The 23,608-nt window shown below is 44.7% G+C and overlaps 1 protein-coding gene across 2 annotated transcripts in view; it reads left to right on the plus strand.

The window, feature by feature from the left end:
* The window catches only part of Pfdn1 (prefoldin subunit 1), a 58,235-nt gene extending 48,270 nt beyond the window's left edge, over window positions 1-9,965 (plus strand). The window contains exons 4-5 of one of the 2 annotated variants that reach the window (XR_006855251.2): window positions 9,545-9,697; window positions 9,854-9,965. Coding sequence is in view for 1 of the 2 variants with exons in the window: in XM_046460397.2 (XP_046316353.1) it covers window positions 9,545-9,628 (84 nt within the window). In the remaining variant the exon portion in view is untranslated. Of the gene's footprint in view, window positions 1-9,544 lie in introns of both variants that reach the window. The other variant, XM_046460397.2, reaches the window with a different exon arrangement.
* Window positions 9,966-23,608: the final 13,643 nt, after the last annotated feature.

Genomic DNA, 23,608 nt, shown 5'->3' on the forward strand with positions numbered 1-23,608 from the left:
AGTGATAATTTGAGTCCTTTTCCCCCTATCCTTATCCCTTTAATTTCTTTTGTCTGTCTGATTGCTCTGGCTAGAGTTTCAAGAATGAGGTTGAATAGAAGTGGTGACAGAGGGCATCCCTGTCTTGTTCCAGTTTTTAGAGGGAATGCTTTCAATTTTTCTCCATTTAGAATGATGTTGGCCTGGGGTTTAGCATAGATTGCCTTTACAATGTTGAGGTATGTTCCTGTTTTCCCTAGTTTTTCAAGCATTTTGAACGTGATCTTTTTTGTATTTTAAATTAAGCAGTTGGATGAGTGCCATTCACTGAGATGGGGGAAATGGGAAGGGAGTGAGGTGATTGTAAATCAGTTGTGTGTGTTTTAAACATGTTGGAGGGTTGGAGATATAAATTTGGGAGTCATAATGGTTTTCAAAGGTATGAGATGACTGAGCATGTCCAAGAGGTGTCCCTGAAAGAAAGGAGTTCCAGATCAGCTTCCTAGAAAGTACCAGCATTGGAATTTGAGCAGAGGAGGAGCTATTAGTAGGCAAGGGGAACTTTCTGTAGGAAGAAAGTGCGATGTGGTGCTATGAAAACTAAGAGAAGGAGATATTTCAAGGATTGTGTAGAGGCATGCACACCTGTAATCCCAGCCTACTCTGGAGGCTGAGGCAGGAGGATTGCAAGTTTGATGTCAGCCTGGGCAACTTAGTGAGACTCTTGTCTCAAAAAATAAAAAAGAGCTGAAGGTGTAGCTTAATGATAGAGTGCTTGCCTAGCATGCATGAAACCCTGGATTTGGTCCCTGAGACTTAACAAAGTCTTTTCTCTCTCTCTCTCTCTCTCTCTCTCTCTCTCTCTCTCTCTTTTTTAATACTGTCAAGAGATCAAGTTAGATAATAATAGAGAAGTGGCCCATGCTTTGGGCAACATAAAGGTCACTGGGCCTGGACTATAGTTAGTTTAGTATGCCAGGTGGAATCATGGTTGGAGAGGGCTGAGGAGCAAGTAGAAGTGGAGGCAGCTATTAAAAACAGTTGGCTCAAAAAGCTTTGCTAAAGGGCTGGGGCTGGGGCTCAGCGTTAGTGCACTTGCCTGGCATGTGTGAGGCACTGAGTTCGGTTCTCAGCAACGCATAAATAGATAAAATATAGGTCTATCAACAACCAACCAACCAACCAACCAACCAACAAATAAATAAATAAAAAGGTTTTGCTACGAAGAGGAGGGGAGAAAAAGGGGCTGTCAGGTCAAGAGGAATTTGTAATGGTTTGCCTCACCAAGAAGGATCTTGCAGAGAAAGAAATAAAGACTAAGAAGAAAGGATAACTTTGGGAGTTAAATTTTTGAGAAGGCACATAGGGATGGAATCACCATCTAAATTGAAGATGGTTTTTGATTCTAATCAAAACATCTAATTGTTTTGATTCCTTTAAAAACACAAGGACACTGTACATTTCAACAATAAGGAAAGGAGACTCTGTATATAAGCATAGTCAGTCAGTAGATTTAGTAGTGGGAAGAAGAGTGACTGATTGCTTTTATTTTCTTAGCTGGTATAGGAGATTTGAGGAGACAAGACAAATTTTGAAATTGTTGTTTTGGAGAGCAGACAGTGAACATATCTGACAGTGTTAAGTGCCTGTTTGATATTCATGGCCCTGAATTTTAAGCAAGACCATTTGTCACAGTTAAGTGTGTTCTTTCAGCAACATTCTGCTGTTAGGTATAGGCATGGACTGTGTGGGTGGTTGGGTTTAACCTGGTGTTGGCATTTTGCCAAGGTAAGTGCAACAGATGTGGGGGGGGCAGCAAAAGAGATATGGTATATACAAGGAGAATAAATATAAATGATGGACCATGGAAGCTAATCTGTGTAAGAGGGAAAAAGGCTGTGAAAATATAATGAACAGTGAGAAACTTGTTGAGTGATGAAGCTAAAGAAATGCTGGGTGAAAAGTATTGGATAGAAGTGACTGAAAGAATATGAGGTAGTGGTGGTGAAATTGAAATTTGAAAGGTAGTGCAATTACTGGTATTATTGACAAGATCTATGTGCTTTGGACTGGGTGGCTGAAGTGGTGTAAAGTAAAAATTGTGAGGGAAGAAGAGGTCATGTATTGGATGGATCATGTGCATTCTAGTGGAAGTTAACTTTCATTGTATAATCAGTGGTATGGAGGAAGACGAGCCATTGATGAAGAAGGGATAAAAACCAGCCTATTGGAGGGGGAATTATCTGGGCGTGCATGATGCTGTGAATTTCAAGAACCAGGGTTGTTGAAGGAAAAAGAGTGAAAGATGGTTTGACAGCGAGCTGAATGAATGGAAACTTACGCTTTTATTAGATAACTTGCATTGACAATTTAAAGTCTCTGAAATCTCTACTGGTTGTACTCAATTCTACCCTTAAAACTCCATCTTTTTTTAAGAAGAGAGATTGGTAAATTATAGGCTGCTGGCCAGATCCAGCCTGCTACCTGTTTTTGTGGTCTGGAAGCACAGTTGTGTCCATTACTGATGCCATACCCATTGATTTGCACGTAGTCTGTGGTTGGTTTTGTGCTACAGTGGCAGAGGTGAGTAGTCACACAGCTCCACAAAGACTGAAATATTTATTATCTGGCTCTTCATAGAAAAAATTTGCTGACTTCTGATTTAGAGCAGTGGCTTTCTTACTTTAGTGTGCCTCAGAAGCACCTGGAAGGCTGTAAAAACAGATTGCTGGACTCCACCCAGAGTTTCTTATTCAGTGGGTCTGAGTTGGGGCTCAAGAATGTACATTTCTGACAAGTTCTTGGGTGATGCTGATGCTTCTGGTATATTAATCACACTTTAAAGAGCCATTGCTTTAGATATATAAGGTAGTGATCAGGTTCCTTCTACCCTTAATCTACTGAACCAAATATCCTGACCTACTTCAATGCTATCTCTTGACATGATTTACTGAATTGTCATCATTGCTTTTCAGCTTGGTACTCCCAAGTGCAGTGATTCTTTGGATGAAGTCTCGTCAGTGCCACATACATTGGAACAGTTGCCATTCCTGGCCCTACACTTAGCTATGATCAGTCTTTCTTCTTTGTCTTCCTTGATTGTCAGAGGCCTGGGACTCAAATGGGGTTCGAGTGTTAGGGAGAATAGCAGTAAGTAGAGGTCACCTAAATTATAGGGAGACCAAGTGGCTTACCTCTGTGGTTTGGAAGAAGTAAGATTACCCTGTCACCCCAGTGTGTCTATCTGTTTTAATGTGCTCTACTGTGTAGTAGAGGTTTGTCATGTGTTGAGAGCCACAGCTGAAGGGGCCCCAGCAAACTTCCAGCTGCCAGCTGATGATTGGCTCATAGCGGCCCAGCAAACTTCTAGCTGCCAACTGATTGGCTCCTCTGCGGTGATGCTCATTGAGCTGTTTCCCAGCCAATTGGCCTCAAGAGCAGGAGGAGTGGGGGAGGTTGAGAGGCTTGTGGGAAGCCGGTGGTGGCAGTTGGGCTCTGAGGGTTTTCCTGAGGAGCTGTGTGGTGTGGTGTGTGTGTTCTAAAAATAAAGTTCGTTTCTTTTGACAAGTGGCTCCTGAATTGTGCCCAGCCAGACTGTGGCAGTCATGGCAGATTTGAGTTGGAGGTTGATCACAGAAAGGGTCTGGGAGTCTGATACCACACAGTAGCAGTATCAGTCTCTTGGCAGGTCAACCACACCTGGGAGAAAAATAAGGAAAAATATGAATGGTATTTCTAAAAGAATTTCTAGAAGATTCAGGGACTGAGCTTTCTCTTTAGTCTTTTGCTCCATGTCTAAGTTTGCTTTGTCTTTCTTTGAGCTTGTCTCCCAGCACTATAGTTCAGCAGTTAGCATAGAGCCTAGGGTGGCCTCAAGTAGTAAAGTAGATGTACCTGGTGAGTTCACAAATGGTTGTGACCTGAGCTCTCTTAGCATCAAATCTGGGGTCAGGCTTCACCTGCTTTCTCTCTGCTGAGTGTTCCTCACCTGTTTAGGTCATGGGAGCACTTATTCTGCCAGAGCTCTACCCTGCTCCTGGTGACCACAATCCCTCCTCTCCCTTCATTTCCCTTTCTGATTTCTCTGCTTGTGCCTTGTCGCCTTTCTTTTTTTCTCTTTTCCCTTTTGCTCCACCAGCCTTCCTCGTTTTGCTTCCTGTTTGCCAAGACAGGCCTCTACAGCCCCCAGTGAGTTCTTGGCCTCTTGCTAAACTCTCCCATGACAGGCAGCTGGCACCTTCCAACCACTACAGTTCTGTGACAGAGAAGACAGTCAGTGGGGCTCTTGGGCTTTTGATTTGGAAATCATGGGAGAGGCAGTGAGAAGGTAGCCCTTACTTCGTTTTTTTTGTTGTTGTTGTTGTTTTTTTAATTAAAGTTGGCAGGGGTCTACAGAAGCTGGAAGCTTGGAGTCAACACAAGGGAGAAGTATGTGGCCATGGTAGGCGAGACTCAAAGCAGAAAATCTCTGTCACAGAACACCAAAGACAGAAAACCTAAGACTGCCTTGTGTGTTACGCCTGTAGCTTGGATTGGAGGTGGGGGGCCAGCCAGAAGAGCTACTTTGGTTCACCATGTCTCCCTTTTCCTCTGAGCTCCATTTTACTTGTTTTATTTGTTTAGTCTTTAAGACAAGAGTTCATTAGAAGAAAGGATTCTGTGACTAAAGAAAAATTGGGGAAAGAGCAGGACACACTGATATTGTCTGAATTCTCCTTTTATAAATGGAAAAATAGAGAATCCGAGAGGAAAAACTTTTATATCCTAAGGCATGACAGACAGGAGAATAATAATAATTTAGAGAAGGAGAGCTTGGAGACAAAGTTCCTAAGAAAAGAAAAAAGTCTATAGATACAGCACCACAAGATGCATTACCTCAGGAGTCTATTTGAGAGATTGTGTAATATAAGGAAAATTCTAGGGACTTGAGCTTCTTCCCTTTGAAAGGGGATGAGTATGAAATGCCAGCCCCTCAGTCTGTCTCCCAGAAAAAGAACCTCAGGTTGATGAGCAATGACTCGAGCAATGTCACTTCCCCTGGTGATGCTGAGCCCCACAGGAAATCTCAGAATTTCTCATCAGGACAAGGCCTCACAAGAATGTCGCTACACCCAGAGCTTTGTGGTTTGTTGTCACTGTAGAATTTCCTAGGTACAGGGTTCTGAGGGAGATTGCACAGAAAGAGACTGTAGCGAGAACTGCACAGGCCTTTCTAGGACTGCTGGTGAAGGTGTGAGCTCCACTTGTGCCCTGGAGCTTATAAAAGAGTTGTTGTCCAACTCTTATAGCAGCCCTGAAGCCAACTCCAAGTGAAGCTGTTAAGGATTTCAGAGTCCAGGACGTGGGGAATTGAGATGGTTTGTTTTGTAGTTTTCCAAGACCACCTACTAAAGCCTAAGAACCTGACCCTCAGGGCCTATTCTTTTGAGTAGAGATGTTCCCCCTGGGATCAGTGAGATTGAGTCTCATATATATATATATATATATATATTATATAAAATCTGGGGGGCAAGAGGTTAAGAGGGCAATGCCAAAACCCAAAGACCATTACAAAGAAGGATGGTCAGTTTCTGTCTTTGCTTCCTCAGGTACACGTTCCTCATTTATTTAATTAGGAGGAAAATATCAATGTGTGTCCAAGTTAAATCTTTAGACATCATATTCCCATAATAATGCACTATATTTAGTAAGGGACAAGTTTCTGTTGTGTACCAGCCATTCTTCTAGACAGTAGAAGTGTATCATGAAACCAAAAAGTCCTTCCCTTGTGGACCTTTCTCATTATGGAAGCCAACAAATATCATTTTAGGTAGTGATAAGTGCTACTGAGAGAAATCTGGATAAGGAGACTAGGGAATATGGGATGGCATGTAATCAAGAGGGTCTTTCAGATAAGGCTGCACTTGAGAAAGCCCTGAAGGAATTGAGGGAGCAAATAAAGGTTGATGGGTATCTGGGGAAGCAGTTTCCTACACAGAGAGAGTAGCAAAGGGCAGACACCTGTCAGAAACATAAACCTGGTAGGCTGGAGGAACAGCACAGAGGCCAGTGTGGCTGGAGCCGAAGCAGTGAGGGGAGAGGTGTCAAAAGTTAGAGACTTAGCCGAGAGCAAGACCATGCATGGCTTTCCCACAGTTGAAAAGCAGGAAATCTGAATGTTTGTATTCTCCCTACCCCCTATCACCAGATTCATATGTTGAAACCTAATCTGTGGTGATGTTAGGAGATGGCACATTGGGGAGGTGATTTGATCATGAGGGTGGAGTCCTTTGAATAGGATTAGTGCCCTTATAAGAAGAGGCCAGGGGAGCTCGTTTGCCTTCCCACTATGTGAGGATCCAGTGAGAAGGCACTATCTGAACCAGAAGGCAGGCCCTCACTAGTACTGAATCATTCTTGGTATTGGACATCCAGCCTTCAGAACTGTAAGCAATAAATTTCTGTTGTTTATAAGCCACTCAGTCTATGGTATTCTGTTTTAGCAGCCCCCAAATGACAGAGCTTTGCCTTTTATGCTTAAGATGGGAAGCCACTGAAGGGCTTTTAAGTGTTAAGAGATGACTGGTCACAGTGGAAAAGGAACTGAAGGGCAAAGAGCAGAAAAAAGGAAACTTCCTAGGAAGCTAAACTTTAAGGTCAGATTCTGGAGACATTTTAAGACTCAGCTAATAGGTTTTGTTGCTTGGTTGAATGTTGGGTGTAAAAGATTCAAGGATGATGTAAAATGATCTTGTCTAGAGCAGTTGCACAAATGGAGCTGTCATTTACAGAAATGAAGACTGCATTTCACAGAATTTCTGACTTGACTAATAGTGTCATAAATAAGCTATGGAGATTCAAGGAAGATAAAGGTTAATTTAATCACTGGCTCCTTAATTTTCTTCATTTCCTCTGATAACATTTATATTTGGTAATTCTGGCATTTATTTTTGGGATAAGTATGATCCTGCCATGTATACTCTTAGGGACATTTACCCAGGTCTCTGCATTTCAGTGGGGCTTACAGAAGAGCTTTGGGATAAACTGTCTCTGGGGGCAGTCTTTTCATGGCTTCCTATTAACATAAACTGGTGGCGCAAAGCAACAGAAATTTATTCTCTCACAGTTCTAGAGGCCTGGAGTCCAAAATCAAGATATTATAGGGCCATGCTCCTTCCAAAAGATTTAGGGGACAATCCTTCCTTGCCTCTTCTAGCTTTCTTGTAGATCAGTCACTCCAGTCTCTACCTTCATCAACGTGTGGTGTTCTCTTTCTCTTCATACCTGCCTTCACGTGGCCTTCTTGTAAGGACATTAAACATTGGGTTTAGGGTCTTCTGTAATCCAGTATGACCTTGATTTAACTTGGTTGTATGTGCAAAGACCCTCTTTCCAGTAAGGTCATGTTCACAGGTACCAGAAATTAGTTCTGTTTGTGAAATATGGTCCAACCTCCTTTCTTAGGTTTGGGTTTGACTTAGATCTGCTTGAGAATGTGTTAGGAACATTGAAATAGTTGGAAAATGTGTCCCACTGTGCTAGGGCTGCCCCATCTGTTGGAATTAATTTTTTAAAAGAATTTAAGTTTATGTAAACTAATTAAAGATTGATAAGCATCATGTGCATTAATGTTTGAAACTTGAAGACCTTAGGATTTTCAGGTGGTAAAATTCATGAAAATGGAAGACAAAAAGAAGAGAGGTTATGGGACAAACCGTTTTAAAAGCTGAGAATTATAAAACCTGAATTTGACCAGAGGTCTGGCAGTAGGGCACACAGGCCTTGATGATGTTCCAGGTTTATGGTTTTGCCAGATGTGACTGCAAGCTGGTCAGGATTGAATGCAGCAGACTTCAGTTCCTGAGCACTGGCCATGGCAGGGGAAAATCCTGCTTCCTCTGCCAGCTCATCCCTTAACTTTCAGATGTGCTAAAGATGCCCAGGGTGGTGTATGCTGCTCACTCTGGTTGCTGTCCCCCTCTGTACAATACCCAGTGTGAACATTCTTTAGCAGTGTGTCAGGAGTTATTAAGATGTGCCTCTTTTTAACTCACAAGTCTAAGGGTTGTTTATCAAAGGAAGTTCAAGTTCCCACTCTGCTATCATGATGATAGAACTATATCATGTTTAGCAATGTAATTAAATAAAATTCCTTAGCAACAGTATACATTTGTGGTCACTGAATTGTTATCATAGTCACAGTGAGTTTTATAGAGCCCCTGTTATATTACAAGGAAGTACGCACAAATTGGCAGTAAAGAAATTTTGAAGTTAGGAAGGACAAGCAGGAGTCAGAGTTTCGCACAAAACCAATGAAGATTTGCCTTGCCTGTGACATTTGGCTCCTATAGGCAAAAGCCTCAGAATGTATCATATAATAAACATCTAGACAGAGTGGAAGAAGTTAGACATGGGGACATGTGCACCAGGCACCCAATAGGTTTGCTGGTAAAGGCAGTGAGGAATAGATTGTTTAGATTTACCCATGTCAGCAGTGGCAACCAGTTTTTAAGCAGGGCCTGTGGAGCCACTTGAAGTAGTGATGTGTGGCTGCCTGCCTTCTGCCCCAGCCTTTCCCAGGTTTCCCTAGGTCGTTTTTAGGTACTTGGATGAATGGAGAAGGGCTGAGGAGGGCATTGATGGCCCGTGGGCTGCCTGGAGCAGACATTACTGGCTCCAGCCTGGCTCAGTCGCATGCACTGTGGGAGGGCATAATTTTGAGTATTCCTTCAGAACATGAATCTTATTCCTTCAAAAAAAAAAGCCTTCATTTCATGTTTGCTAGGTAGGGATACAGCCACAACTATGTCCTCAAGGGAGGGAGCAGTGTGGTAAAGCCACCATACTTCTGGGGTGAGCACAGGGCAAATAATGTACACACATCATTTCCTTTGACTAACCTTTTGTAATAGTGGTCCAGATGTAGCTTCTAAAAGGAATTAAATTTCTTTGTCTAAGTTGAGACTTTTAATTTAGGACCCAGATGGGGCAGGAGGTAAACTTCCAAAAGGTCTCTGCTTTTGTCGGTGTGTCACTGTCCTGGATTCCTGGCGGCAGCAATTTCATTAGAAAAGCAGATTCCGCCCTGACTCATCTGCCTCAGTGAGACTGTGATCTGACTCCCTGCACTCACAGCAGCCTAAGGCCACTGGACAGACCAATGTATACTGTCCGCTTTGTGGCACTGGTGTGCTATGGGCTCCTGGCCTGAGCCATGGAAAACCTTGAGAGGAGACAGTCTGTTAGTGGGCAGGAGCTTCGTCCTGGAATTTCCTGGCCTTTGTCTGGTATAACTTCATGTATCAAGATGCCCATTTTTAGAGCCCACTTCCTTCTGGAAGAAGAATTCAGCTGCCTGCCCTCCACAGAGCATTTCTGCTTCCTCTTCCAGGCCACTGCCTCTCCTTGCCCAGGGATCTACCTGTGGGTGGCAGGTGACAGGAGCACTGTGGGTACACCTTGCTTCCAGTAGATAGTATGCTCCTGGAACTGATTACGGGAGATGACATAACCTATGGGCATAAAAGCTGCATCTGCCAACCTGGCCTGTTCACCCTGATCCTAACCCTTCTTTCTCATATTGCAGCAGAAAAAGTCCTACCTGGAGCGGAGTGTTAAGGAAGCTGAGGACAACATCCGGGAGATGCTGATGGCGCGAAGGGCACAGTAGGAGCCTCTAGGGGGAAGCTCTTCCTCTTGACACCTCCCCTCCTGGCAAGGGTGGAGGGGCCTTTGCAGGGTAACTGCTTCCCTCTCCCTGGATGGACATGTTTATCTGGATGGCTTAGCAACCCCACATTTTCTGTATTGTCTCAAACCCCTTTTAGGTCCCACCCCTTTAACTTTCCCCTGGCTCTGCCTGCCACTTCTGTCCAGAACACTCTTCCCTCCGCAGGTGAGCCATGAACTCCCAGGAGAGGGAAGATGGGAGCCAGGACAGATAGGGAAGCACTGCCTGATCCTGCCACTTGGCAAGCTGGTCAGACCAATAAAAAGCTTCTGTCCTACTCTGCTGTCTTGCTTTTCTTGCGTCAAGGGATGAGAAAGAAGAGGGGGCAGTGGCATCTCCTTCTCATTGAAGCCCTTCCTTTGTTGCGGAGTGGAATCTTGCCCTCTTCCCTTTTGGTTCTTTGACCCTGACTTCTGGTCCTGTGTGTAGCACACAGAGAAGGAAGCTTAAGTATGGCTCCTCTGCGGCACTTGGCCTCAAGATTCCTTTCCCTGCTTCCTCCCAAACATTTCAAAAGAAAGTTCGATAGTAATCAGCACCTCTAAGTCCATCTCCTTTGGCCAGTATCTAAGGTGGACACTATGATTCTGAAGACAGAGAGAGGCTTAGGGGCAGTGATGTGTTGAAGTTGGACCTGCTAAGGAGAAACAGCGCCAATCTTAAGAAATTTTGTTACAAGCCAGTTGTTAGATAGTCATTACTAAAATCTAAATTAAGTAAACCTAGAAATTATATATTAAAAACAAGGACAGTAAATATTAAAAACATCCTTTCCTAATACTTCTACATTTGGCCACAACATATGCTCTTGAGGTTAGGAGTGTGCTGCATTCTGGGGGTGGGGAGTACTACTTAATAGTGTGCTTCTGAGCCATGGCATCGTGGGGGCATTTACATCATAAAACAAAAGAGATGGTTCAAAATATGGCTTTGAACTAATAACTAAATGTATATTGGCACAGTATTACTTCTAATTGCAACAGGCAGAGGCTGGCAGGGAGTTGTCAGCTGTTGCAGTAGAACTCACTCTGTGGCAGATCAGCGCCACCCCGTGGCCAAAGGTGAGATGAGTGACATGGCTGGGTAGAGGGAAGCAGTGGGTGGGAACAGCAGGAACAATCCACGTGACTGCGGGTTCCTGGGCTTCTAGAGAGCAGGCTTGGGACAGCCCACAGTTACCAAGAGGCTGGCTCCTTTCCTAGACCATGGCAAAAGCAAATCTGAACTGTACTGGTGAATGCTTCTGCCTGAGACTGTCAGAGCGGCACCAGGAAGCAGAAGGACACCTGGTCTGGGAGCCTGCCTTCCTCATAACATCCACACTATTGGTGAAGTGGCCAGAATGAAAAATGAAAGCTGCTCCTTACCATGTCCACTAATTAAGTTATCCATATTTTTACCAGCTTTAGTGAGCAGACGAATAGTTAGAAGTGGTAATAGAATTCAGGAAGCACAGACCCAAGATACTTAAATTATTTGGAATAATTTAGACAACTGAGGTTTGGACAAATTTATTGAAACTACAGGGTGTTAGCAGAGAAATCATCCAGTGGTATTAAATAAATCTCATCACTACTCTGAATGTATAATTTAAAAATTATAAATATATATATTTCATAACTAAGCCTTTGGCCAAAAAAATAAAAGGAGAGTCATTTAGCACATTTGTTAAAGATCAATAAGAAATGGATTTTGAACATTAAAAAGATCAAGTCACTGAATTAAACAGCAGCAACCCTCACTAATCTAGAATCCCATAGTGTGGAAGGTAGAGGTGTCTGCGGAGCTAGTCACTTATCATAGCAATCAGAAGAGACGGGGTGGGCACACTCATCGGAGGTGGTGGCATAGCTGTCAGGGCAGAAGGACTGGGCTGATCAGGTAAGCATGTCCCAGAGGCAGCAGCAACAGAGAGCAGTCCAGCAAGCTGTGAGGCAGGTGGATGGTCCCACATCATCTCTTCTTTGGTCTTCCACCACATACACTGGAGGGAGAAAGGGAGGGTGAGAATGATCTTGTGCAAACCTTAGACCTTATAAAGTTAATGTCCCAGGACCAAGGGAGGGCCACAGCTGGCAAAAGCCATTAAACAGCCTTTTTGCTCCTACATGTGCAGTACATGAGGAAGAGTAGCTCATCAACTATTTTTTTTCCTTCAGGCGAAGGACACACTCAGTCTCACAGGAATGAGTACTAGGGAGATTACAGAATAGCCCTGTGCCTGGGGAGCCAGAATTGGCAAACCCTAGGTGGTTGATAAGCACCTCACAGGAGTTTGGGGAGGCATTTCATCACTCAAGAGTAAGAGGAGGGGCTGGGGTTGTGACTCAGTGGTGGTACAGCACTTGTCTCCCACACATTAGGCACTGGGTTCGATCCTCAGCACCACATAAAAATAAATAAATAAAATATTGCCTACGGTCACTGCAGCAGGAAAGCCCCCAGCAGAGTCATAAAATAAAAATATGTTTAAAAAATAGGAGGAATAGGAATAAAATCTCCTAAAATGGGGCTTTAAGCCCTGAAAGGATAACCAGGAACCTGTTTTTTTGTACCTTGGCAATACACCATTGCAGAATGTGCCTCTAAACTACACTGTGACACAAAGCATTAAAGCAGGCAGGGAGGAAAGTCTGGTCAAGTGGGACAGATGGCTGGAACCACGTGGGGTGGTCTCCTGAGTTTGATACTCTGCTTTCCTCAGAAGGGTGTTAGAAATTGAGTGCTAATCAGATTCACAGGTCAAGAAGGACCCCCCACAACACACACCTTTTACTTGTCAGCTGACTTTGTGTAGGACCTCTTCTAAATGGCTGGTAGTCAATTCCATAGTCACTTTTTAAAAACCTCAAAACAGGCATCATCAAACTCATAAGCAGTTACAAAGTTTTGCAAAGCTTATGAATGTATGAATCTTCTAAAGTAGAGCATTCCTTTTGGCAGTTTTCTTTCAGTTCTATTTCTGTGTTTTGTATCTATTTTTATACCTCTTCTCTTGGCGGCTTCTCTCTGGTGCTGGTGTCGTAGCTAGAATGCGCTGGCTTAGCAGGGAACTTTCCCAATCCTCCCCTTGTATCAGTGGTCCTCTCCCAGGACCTTCCTCTTCTTGCTTTCATGGCATAGGTTTAACCCATCCATTTTAATTTGGCCTCATTTAGCAACACAGGCAAAGGTGGTCTGGACTGGGAGATAGATGACCCACCTCCACCAGGAAGCCTGGTCATAGGGAGAGGCCGACCTGTTTATTCTGAGGCTTCATAAGGTACATTCCCCAATTAAGTCCTCACAAGAATCCCGAGATAGATAGGTAACATCATTAGTCACTTGGCTGATGAGCACTTTGTTTTAGAGAGGTTGTCTCTTGTTCCAGTAGAGAGGCAACCAGGCAAAGTTAGGGCAGGAGGGTCTGAGTCCAGGCCTTTGTAGCCTAAAGCCTCTGGCAAGCCAGTCCTGCTCAGGCCCAACTGGGAAAAGAAAAGGGACCAGGAAGAACATAGGGGTGACTGGAGCTACAGTGCAGTCCTCTCCCACACCAAGGCAGAGCCCTAACCCGCTGTAGCCTGGGCACTCCAGGCCTACGGTCACTGCAACAGGAAAGCCCCCAGCAGAGAGTCATCTGCATCTGCCTGGAAGATCTGCCCATGTCCTCAGCCTCCCTGATTCCTGTATGGCAGGGGAAACAGAACACAGTGGGCTCCAGAGTCTGTGTAATAACTCCTCTGCCAGTTCTAGAACTAACCTACTTGATTCACTCATAGGCCTTCCCAGAAGGCCAGAGTTCATCCTGCCAAGCCTGTTCTGTGAGAGGTCCTGTTTACTAAGGTGCTCACAAGAGCCAGGACCAAGGTGAAAGCCTTTCACCTTGCATGACCTAACCCTGAACTGCCCTGGCAATAGGCGCAGGACACCCACCTCTCCAACCCCAAGGACTGGGCTAAGGTGCCAGTCGTGCTTTTCCCTCCTGTCAGAACTACTGAACCTTAGCAACTGAACTGGGGAAACAAAATGTCCTAGTCCTGCTTTATCCATTGCTTTTCTCCTTCAGCTCAGCCAAGGTTATTTTTGCTGGGGTTTATTTCACATCACAGTCTCAGAAACCTGGGGAACTAGGGACTTTGAGTTCATTATTCTCAGACAATGCTGACAGAGGTTAGAAATGGTAGGCAGCTACAGAACCCAGACTTCAAACTGGAGAGCTGTCAACTGTGACAGGTGAGAGCCCACACAACCCTTAGACTCTTGAGGCATTGGTTTCCCAGAGCCCTTAAGAGTTTTCCCCCTTTAATTAGCTTAGGACAGACCTACCCTGAGCCATCTGGAGGGTGAGGGTGGGTAGAGGGTGGAGTCTGAAGGTAGGAGTGGCCTGTGTTTTCCTTTTCAAGTCACTCGGGGTGGGGTGGGGTGTGTGTGACTATCCCAGGAGAAAGCCCTAAGGCGGGCCTCCCAGTTCTTCAAAGCACAGGCTGTGGGGCCCAGAAATGGCAAATCTTCGAATCATATCTTTTTTTGAGCCATCTCACCAGCCCTTGAGACAGATTTTTACAAAGTTGCTTAGTGCCTCACTTGAGATCCTACTGCCCAGACTTGGGAGTTGCTGGGGTTACAGATGTATACCACTGCACCCAGCCCAAGATGTTTTTTAAGAAGAGAGAAAAGGAAAGGGTCAGCAATGGGTGAATGTAGGAGCAGGCCATGTCCTATAGGCAAGATCAGCGTTTAGTGCTTGGCTTAAGATCTTGGATATCAAGTGCCCCACTGTGGCAAGCTTGGGAACAAAGGCTGGGCTCCAGCCCTGACTTCCTTAAAGTCTTAAAGACTTGACTTCCATTTCCATCACCAAAAAGCTATCCTTTCATTGACTATATAGTGTCTGTGACACTATAGTGTCACAGATGACCCTATCAGCCAGTGGTAGGGGCCTGTGCCCTGGTCCCAGGCAAGCAGGGACTGAGGGATTCTTATTACCAGGGGACTACAGTTGGACTGACTGGGGTTCATGTCAGGGGTCCTTTCATTGCTTGCCTCTCTTGCCTGCAGTTGCCCTTTTGAACTATCCCTCTGAATTCTCAACCCAGTCCAGTATGGGGCCTGCACAGGAGCTTTGGCAAGTGGATACAAGTGCAAAGGGATGAGGGGCAGGTTAGGAGAACATGCAGGGAACAGGTGTATGAGTATGCAGGTATAACCCAGATGACCAGACTAGGTCATAAAGGGCCAGGATAATCTTGTGTCTTGGGTACAGTACAGTGCAGCTTTGGGAGGAGCGGAGCCATTTCTGGCGGGGGCATTCACCCCCTTCTTGCTTTTGTTGTGGAAGCAAAAAGATCGAAGATACCGGGAGCCAGGTAGTCTCCTGTAACCCACTGCCTGATCTCTAAGCTCTAGGACTGTCACCAGTGTGCACTGTAACTTCTGGCCACCAGACAGACACCAACAAGTTGCCCCTTGGTCTCAGGATCTAGGACTATTTATACCATATAACCCCAGATACCATCCACATGGGCTTCTCAGAAACCTGGTTCTGGGTAGTGGGCAAGTGGGCCAGGATGACCTGCAGGAAATGTGAGCAGAGGCCTTCTCAGGGGAAGGCTCCAATTCTCCATCACCCTGGAATATAAAACCTTCAGTTGCTCAGCTTAGACCTTTTAAATGATAAATAATTAAATAATTTGATGTGGTAATAGAGCCTTATTATTATTAGGTCCTTTATGCATGCTGGTGAATGCACCTGTATAGTCCCAACCCAAAAGAGTTACAGAGCAAAGACAAGAAGTCAAGAGGCTGGGGCCCCAGAAGGTTTTGTTGCCTGGGACCTTCAACAAGAAGAAACAAGGAGCCAGGAGGCAGCTCCTTGGGGCTGGCCTTCTATTATTAAAACTACCACATCTAGCCATGGTGGTACACACCTATAATTCTACACTTGGGAGGCTGAGGCAGGAGGATCCCAAGTTTGAGGTCAGCCTTAACAACTTAGTGAAACCCTGTCTCAAAAAATAAAAAGGTGGGCTGGGGTTGTGGCTCAGCGGCAGAGCATTTGCCTCTCACATGTGAGATCCTGGGTTCAATCCTCAGCACCACATAAAAATAAATAAATAAAATAAAGGTATTGTGTTCCAACTACAGCTAAAAAAATAAATATTAAAAATAAAATAAAGGAGTGGGGATGTGGTAAAGCATCTCTGGGTACTTCAGTCCCTAGTACCAAAAGACAGCCATGCTACTTTCTGAGAAAGTGGAGTTGATGGCTTTGCCAGGAGCAGAAGAACCTGTAGTCTAAGCTGCCCACACGGGCATCTAGATCAACAGAAGGTTGTCAACCAGCCTTCAGGGAAGTTTCAGAGGACACAAGAATAACCTTTCTGCTGCACATAAACCAAGACACAGGGAGAATGAGATCTTTATAAACATTTCCAGAATAAGTAAAACCTCAAGCCATCTCGTGGCTCCTGTCCCTCATGCAGGAGCAGGAACTTGCTGGGGTGTCAGTTCACCTTTCCTTGAGTGTCCATGTACAGTGGGATCATTTACTACCCGGCACAAAGGGTCACACTACTGAGAACAGTATCCTAAAGGTACTTGCTCAAGCCCAGTGAGCACCAGCTAGGTCTGCCCAGAGAGAGAGAGAGAGAGAGAGAGAGAGAGCACGAGTGCGAGGAGGAGGACGCTAGAGGGAGGCAGCAGGGAACTAGTCCAATTTCCATCCTCTTAAGGGCTTATTTGGGCAGACCAGGAGCATGTAGTTTGGACTCTATAGATTTCTTTGAAGGCAGAAGGCAGGAGACACTGGGAACCCTTCTAACTTTACTCACCCCCTGCAGAGAAACAGGGCAGCAGGATTGGTGTACCCATAGACCAGGCTCTATCCCAGCAGCTGCCTGTGCCTGTGAGGCAGGCCATCCCAGGCTCCAGGACCTGCCTGTCCTACTCTTCCAGCCACCTAAAGCTTAAGCTCTTGCCTTGCAGTCTCTTATAAAGCTGATGCTAAGAGAGAGCAGGTCTTCCAAGTCCTTCCTGCTTCAGTGACCTAAGAACTCTGAGGTAGACCAGCGTGAGCCAGCCCTTCACCTGCTGCCCACCTGATCCAGCAGGCAGCCTGCCACTGCTTTCCATACCATCAGTGCCACTGATATGGCCTGGTCTGTAAAGGGTGAGAGCCTGTTGACCTGTGTGGGGTCTCTGCTTCCAGGTCTCCAGAAGTGCAGGTGCCAGTGGCCATCCTGTGAGGCGGCAGCTATCCGAGGGCCAAGACCAAGTCTGGGAGACTGATTGAGCCGAGGGAACACCAAGTGAGTGGTCATCTGAATGAGTCCCAAGCCCATCCCACCTCTACCCTGGGCTTATTCACAAAGTCAACTTGTTCTTTAGTGCTGTCCACTCCCAATGGTGTGAACAGATGATCCGATAGAACCATTTTTGGGTAAACAACAGAAATAATTTAGTACATTGGCATAAATGTGCCAGCCCAACAAGTAGGACTGTCCTGCTATACCTTCCAGCCAAAGCCCTAACCTTGGCACCTTGGAATAGAGCCACTTACGACAGGGGTGGTTGTAGATACTGGGACAATTGGGAACTTCTCAGAACCAGGGTTGCAGTGAAATTGCCTGAGGGATCACCTGGGCCAGTCATATTTTGATGATAAGGTGCTAAGCTCAAAGAAGGGAAGCAACCTGAAGTGGGATCATGAACTGAAAGGCAGGTCCTGACCCATCACTTTACCATTCTGCCTCCTGACCCAAGGCTCTCTGTACTTCAAGATGGCTGGCTTCAAACCAGACAGCAGTCTGACTGCCTGGGACCGGAGATGTGACTCAGTGGAAGGAATAAAAAGCCTCTTTCCTTGCTGTGCCCCTCCTGTCCCTCTAAAGCCAGGTTCTGTGTGTGTGAGGTCAGGATCTAAGCTCTGCCCTGTTTCAGAGCATGTCTCAAGGAGTCGGGGCCATCACCGGAGAGTGACCTGATTCAGCAGGCAGCTGAGATGGAGTGAATTTTCAAGTCCCACATGCTTGGCGAGGGGTATAGTGGCCCAGAACAAGGACAAGGCACTTGGGGGGCAAGGTAGCTGGGCCCTGAAAGATCTACTTCAGCTTTTCCTTGGCCACCTCACCACCCCTCAGGTTGCTTAATGTTCTAAGGCTCATCACCTTGTACAGAGGTGAAAGTTGCAATCCTGATTCTGCCACTGACAGGGCTATATGGTGTGTCTCAGTCTTTTCACTTGCAAGATGTGGGGAAATATTAAAAGTTAGTTGTGACAAAAACATAAAAGAAGACAGTTGCGCTTGGCAGGATCTGGTGGGAAGAAGAGAGGACTTCATAGGAGCCATAATGTGGTGACGTCCTAAAGAGAGATGAAAGCCTAGGTTTTCAGCTGTGTGAGGAGACGGGCTTCTCCAACCAATCCACATTCAGACTGGAATTTGTAATGTGTAGCTCTAAGTCATTACAGGATTACAAGGGTGGAGGAAGTGGCAGTCCGGATGAGGCAAGGCACAGCTGCTCCCAGAGAAGGGGAGGGAATAAGCGAGACCAGGGCACTCTATATGGAGGGCAGGCAGGATACACACCACTTTAGCTCTTCAAACCCTTCAGATGCTAGAGAGGATGAAATATTGAGAAACATCCATTTCCTTAGATAATGGGTGGAAGGAGAACCTAAATGGATACATGTGAGCATTTTCCTAGGCTTATGAGTCTACCACCACCATTGATAAAAAAGACACTACTGTGGTTTGCAGAATGTAAAATGAAACCAGTGAACAGTCAAATTGAAAGACAGATTGTAAAGAATAAAAGTCAATCAAATGTGAGTAGTCCAAAAACTGAATGTCAAAAATTCTAGCAAAACTTGTGGCTTTGTTCATTGACTCTCAAGGGACTAAATCCTCCAGGGACAAGAGAGTACCTTTAAAGAGGTGGCTGCCTATAATCTGTTTTTTTTGGATGGGGAAACTGCCGAGATGCAGTAAGGGAGCTAATACCTCTCTTGTCCCCAGTTCAGAATATTCAAGTAAAAGGTTGGGCATCCTCTACCCCCATCTTTGGAGGAGGAAGAAGGATGCCGAGGAGCTTGAATGGGCACGTGTGAGAGAACGCATTGTGCGGCCAGTTTCCTCCTGTGAAATGCAGCTGCTACACTGGAGGCTGACTATTGTGGTGCCAGTGGATGGAGGTTCAGGGGTGTTTGGTGGTTTCTAGCCAAGACCACACCTGTTCAAGTTAGAAGAAATGAGGGCTTTTTAAGTAAAGCATGATCAACAAAAGAAGCTAAGCCAGGGTGTCCATATCCCGTCTGTATCTCTGCTACCAACTTGGGAATTGGCCAGTCCCGAACCGAGGTCCCAGCTTTGTTCTTCCATAGCTGGGCATCTTCAGGTAAGTAACTTGATTTCTTTGTAAAGCCTCTGCTGCCTCCACTCTAGAATGACAATACAGGGTTGTGGAAGCTTCTACTTGGGACAAGGCAGCAGGATGCAATGAGGACAAAGGTCAGTATCATTAAGACAGGTCAAACATGAAAGCTCTCAATTTACAAAGTTTCATCACTGGATTTCTTAGTGAAATCATATAGTACATTTCACAAATTAACTTTCATGACAGTGCTACTGAAGAACTGAGCAGCTCCTTTCCAGCACAGCACACACACATACACATTCTCTTTTGCTGGCCAGCTGCACATACAAAGCTAGATTACCAAGACATAATGAGCAGACATCCCCCAGAGTGCAGGGATCAGTGTAGCCACAGACATGCTACCAGCTGACTGGGGGCTCTACCTAGATGACTATATAAGATGAAAAATTTAGATACTTAAGACAATTCATTTTACTTTTATAAACCTAAGGAGATAAACAATAGTTTCTCATGCTGGTGAGAGCAGGAAATAAGTTGCCAAATGGGAATCTCAAATGGTTCACTAGGGTGATGGCCCCATTATGCCTGTACAAAACTGTAGCAAGTGATTTTAGATGCCTGGAGGGGAGAGGGAAGAGACACTTGAGTTCAAAGTAGATAGCAGTTTTTCTTTTGTCTTGAAGTCAGCCAGGAGACTTGGCATGGGACTGAAGGGCAATAATGGGAACGAGTATATAGGACAGGATGAAAACAGCAGTTCCTCAGCACCCTACTGTTCCACTAGAAGTCTCTCATCCACTGCCTCAGACATTCAGACTAGACCAGAGGAACCATGGGTGTGAGCTGGGGAGGATGTTACTCTAAAAAGCAGGTGGGAGAAAAGGAGTCAACAAGTATGAGAAGCCCCAAAACATACTTGGGAAGAGGACATATTTTTTTCTGTCATGGGTAACATTACTATAACATAAGGCAGGGAAGCAATTTATTATAAAATAAACATATCCTTAATTCAGTTTGTTGTTACTTTTGTTTTTGTAGTACTGGGGATTGATTCAGGGCTGCTCTACCACTGAGCTAGGCCCAATTAAGTGGGCAAAGGACTTAAAGAGTCATGTCACCACAGGGGGTATCACAAGGTTAGCCAGGCTATACCTCCAACTCCTTTTATTTTGAGACAGGGTCTCACTAAGTTGCCCAGGCTGTCCTCCGGCCTTAGCCTCTTGAGGAGTAAGGGGTGTGCCACTGCAGCCTTAAATTAGTTTTTGGAGAAATAATTATAAGTGGGGCTGTTTAAGTCCAGGCGGGGGCGAAAATCAAGGAATATCTAGAGCCAAAAAATGTGATTGTGCCTCATGCATGAGAGTTCTATGACCCTGGCACAGGGGGAATCCTCTAACAGCTGGCAAGCAGTGCATGATCCTGCTCAAAAGTGAGACACAGGAGACCAAGGCTATGAATGGTGGTGGCTGACCTGATCCAGAGCACAACCTGGCTCACAAGCCCCTCTACATCCTGGTCGTCTCATAATGGGTGTTTCCAATTTGATGAAGACCACACCATATTTACTGTTACGCTTCAAAAGACACCAATGTAATCATATGCTAAGGGACTTTAACACTGAAACCATCACAACACAGTGAGTAAAGGAGCAGGCCACTTTGTGTTATTAAGGGTTCTGGCACATAAGAGCGAGTGAGTGAGCAAGCAAGCAATTCCATTTGAATGCCCATCATTCCCTGTGTGGGCTCTCTCTCATCCAGCGAGGAGGTCCACAGAACAGGGCAGAGGAGAGTGTGGGTGTGCAGTCACTATTCAAGACCTCTGGAGACCAAGCAGGAAGCATGTCTGATTTTATTGCGTAGTTACCATGTATATATATTCAGGCAGTAGCTAAGCAGATTACAGGCAGCCACCAATGCAATTTCTTGCTAACTGTCCTTGCAGCGACCAATCAAGGAGTGGGCTGTGGAGCAAGTGCAGGGACTGCAACACCGTGGCCTCACATCCAGGGTTGTGCCTAAGGGATAAGCGGCCTGCTGTTCACGTGCCTAGCACAAGGGGAGTGGCCTGTCACTCAGACGCCCTTAATGTATGCCATGTATCCAGTACTCTATGCACTTGTCCCCACAATGCTCCTTTTTAAAAATAAATATTTATTCTTTATAAATATTTATTTTTAATAAATATTTATTTTATTTATTTATATGTGGTGCTGAGAATCGAACCCAGGGCTTCACACAGGCTAGGCGAGTGCTCTACCACTAAGCCACAACCCCAGCACCCCTACTATGCTCTTTTGAGTTAATGTAATCCTGATAAAAGTTGCAGCAAGTTTTTTGTTTGTTTGTTTTGTTTTTTATAGACTGATAAAATTTACAGAAAGGCAAAAGAATTAGAAAACTAAAAGGAGATTTCACATAAAGCTATAGTAGTCAGACAACTCAGTATTGGCAAATGTTGACTGTGTATTCCAACAAATAGAACAAAGGAACAGAACAGAGAGGACATAACAGACCCACATGAATAGGACTAACTGGTTTGACAAATATGCAAAAGCAACTTATGGAGAAAGGAAAGTCTTGACAAACAAAGGATGTAGGAAAAATTTTGGTGTGCAAAACACAAAAAGCCCTCAACCATTTTAAACCTTCCACTTTATACAAAACAAACCTAAAGTGGATAATAGATCAAAATGTAAAATTATAAGACTAAAAGACTTAGAAGAAAACAAGAGAATCTTCATGACCTAGAGTCAGTTTGGCATGATCCAGAAAAGAAAAAAATTGGTAAACTGGATTTTATCAAAATAAAAACTTTGTTCTGTGAAAGACACTGTTAAGGGGATGAAAAGAAAACTGCTCTCTACTTTGAACTACAGGCTGGAAGCAAATACAACAGGAGACTTGGATTATAGAAAGAATCAAAACTTCACAGTAACAAAAAAAAAAAAAAAAAAACAACCCAATTTAAAAATGGGCAAAGGACTTGAAGAGACATGTCACCAAAGGGGATATGAGGAGCATATGACATCATCATTAGCTTTAAGAAAATGCAAGTGAAAGCTACCGCAAGATACCATTATATACCCATCAGAATGGCTAAATGAAAAAAAAAAAATCTAAATACTAGTGAGGATGCAGAGCTACTGGAACTCACTACAGCCACTCCGAAAAACAGTAGCAGTATTTTTCTTTTTCTTTTCTATTTTGTGGTGCTGGGAATAGAACCCAGGGCCACCATGATGTGTGCTAGGCAAGTACTCTACTACTGAGCTACATCCTCAGCCCAACAGTAGCAGTTTCTTAAAGGTTAAAACATTTTGATCCATGAAGTTTACTATTGAGTATTCACTTAGAGAATGAAAACTTACATGTTTATAGCAGCTACATTCATAATTCCCTAAAAGTGGAAACAATCCACATGGTCCTTCCACAGGCTGAATGAATAAATTGTGGTATCACACAGTGGAATCCTACTCAGCAGTAGAGTGTCTATCCTCCAGATCCTCACAGAACACACCAGCTGTTCCACACTCCATTTTGCTTGCTAGGCATTATCCAGAATGACATTTTAAGCAGGATTTAAGTATCAGCCCAAATTTCCCTTGGCTAACTCTACTGGACAATTCTGAAAAAAACTTAGGTCCTTAGGCTTCCATAGAATTCAGGGTGGTCCCTTCCCTCAATGACAGCAATTCCATATCTATTTTCCAATCTGGAGTTGTATGTAGGATTTCTTTTGAAAAGATATTAGCACAATCTGCAATGGTGTTCATGAAGGCTCAGGAGAGCCTCCCCAGAGCATGGGTGGTTTTCTGCTTGATTACCAGTGTGCTGGACCCTTGGGTACAAGGACCTGATCTGCTCAAGGAACAATGTTTCTCCTGTCCAGGCTCAAATCTGGGTGAGTGACATTAGTCAGTCTTCTCACTTAGTGTCTGACCTTTTTGAAACTTAGTGTTTTGTGGCATACATGTGGTGTTCATGTTCCAGCTGGTTCATTACATCTCTGAGCTTGTAGTTCCAAGCTTATAAAAACGTCTGCCTGCCTTCAGGCCTGAGAAGCCCTGTCTTCCAGTCCCATCAGTCTTGTCTTCCCTCAATTGGTGTCCTTTGGAGAGAAGTTCACCCCGCAGTGGTGGCTAACTCTAATGGACACTTTTGAGTTACCATTTTACCTAATCTCTAAGCAACAGTTGATGCCATTGATCACTCCTCTCTTAATACAGGATCACTCAGCTTTCTGGAAATCCCATTCTCCTGGTTTTCTGCCTCTGACTCTCCTGCAGGTTCATTATATAGTCCATGCCAGAATTCCTTAAAGCTGAATCCCATGCTGCTACTTTTTATTTTCCCTTTATTTCCTACCAACTTGATCTCATTTCAACCACCACCACCATTCCAAAGCTTTCCATATTTGTGTCTCGAGCCAGACCCTGTCCTCCAAGCTGAAGGCATACATACTAGCACTTACCTGACATCTAAATCTGAATGCTCAGAACCCAACATGATCTCCTTCCAACCAAACATAGTTCCTTTCCCCTTTCCTAATATTTGCAGACACTAC

Source organism: Marmota monax, unplaced genomic scaffold (assembly GCF_021218885.2).
Source record: "Marmota monax isolate L192 unplaced genomic scaffold, Marmota_monax_Labrador192_F-V1.1 WCK01_AAM20220418_F8-fsc00006, whole genome shotgun sequence".
Classification (NCBI taxonomy): domain Eukaryota; kingdom Metazoa; phylum Chordata; class Mammalia; order Rodentia; family Sciuridae; genus Marmota; species Marmota monax.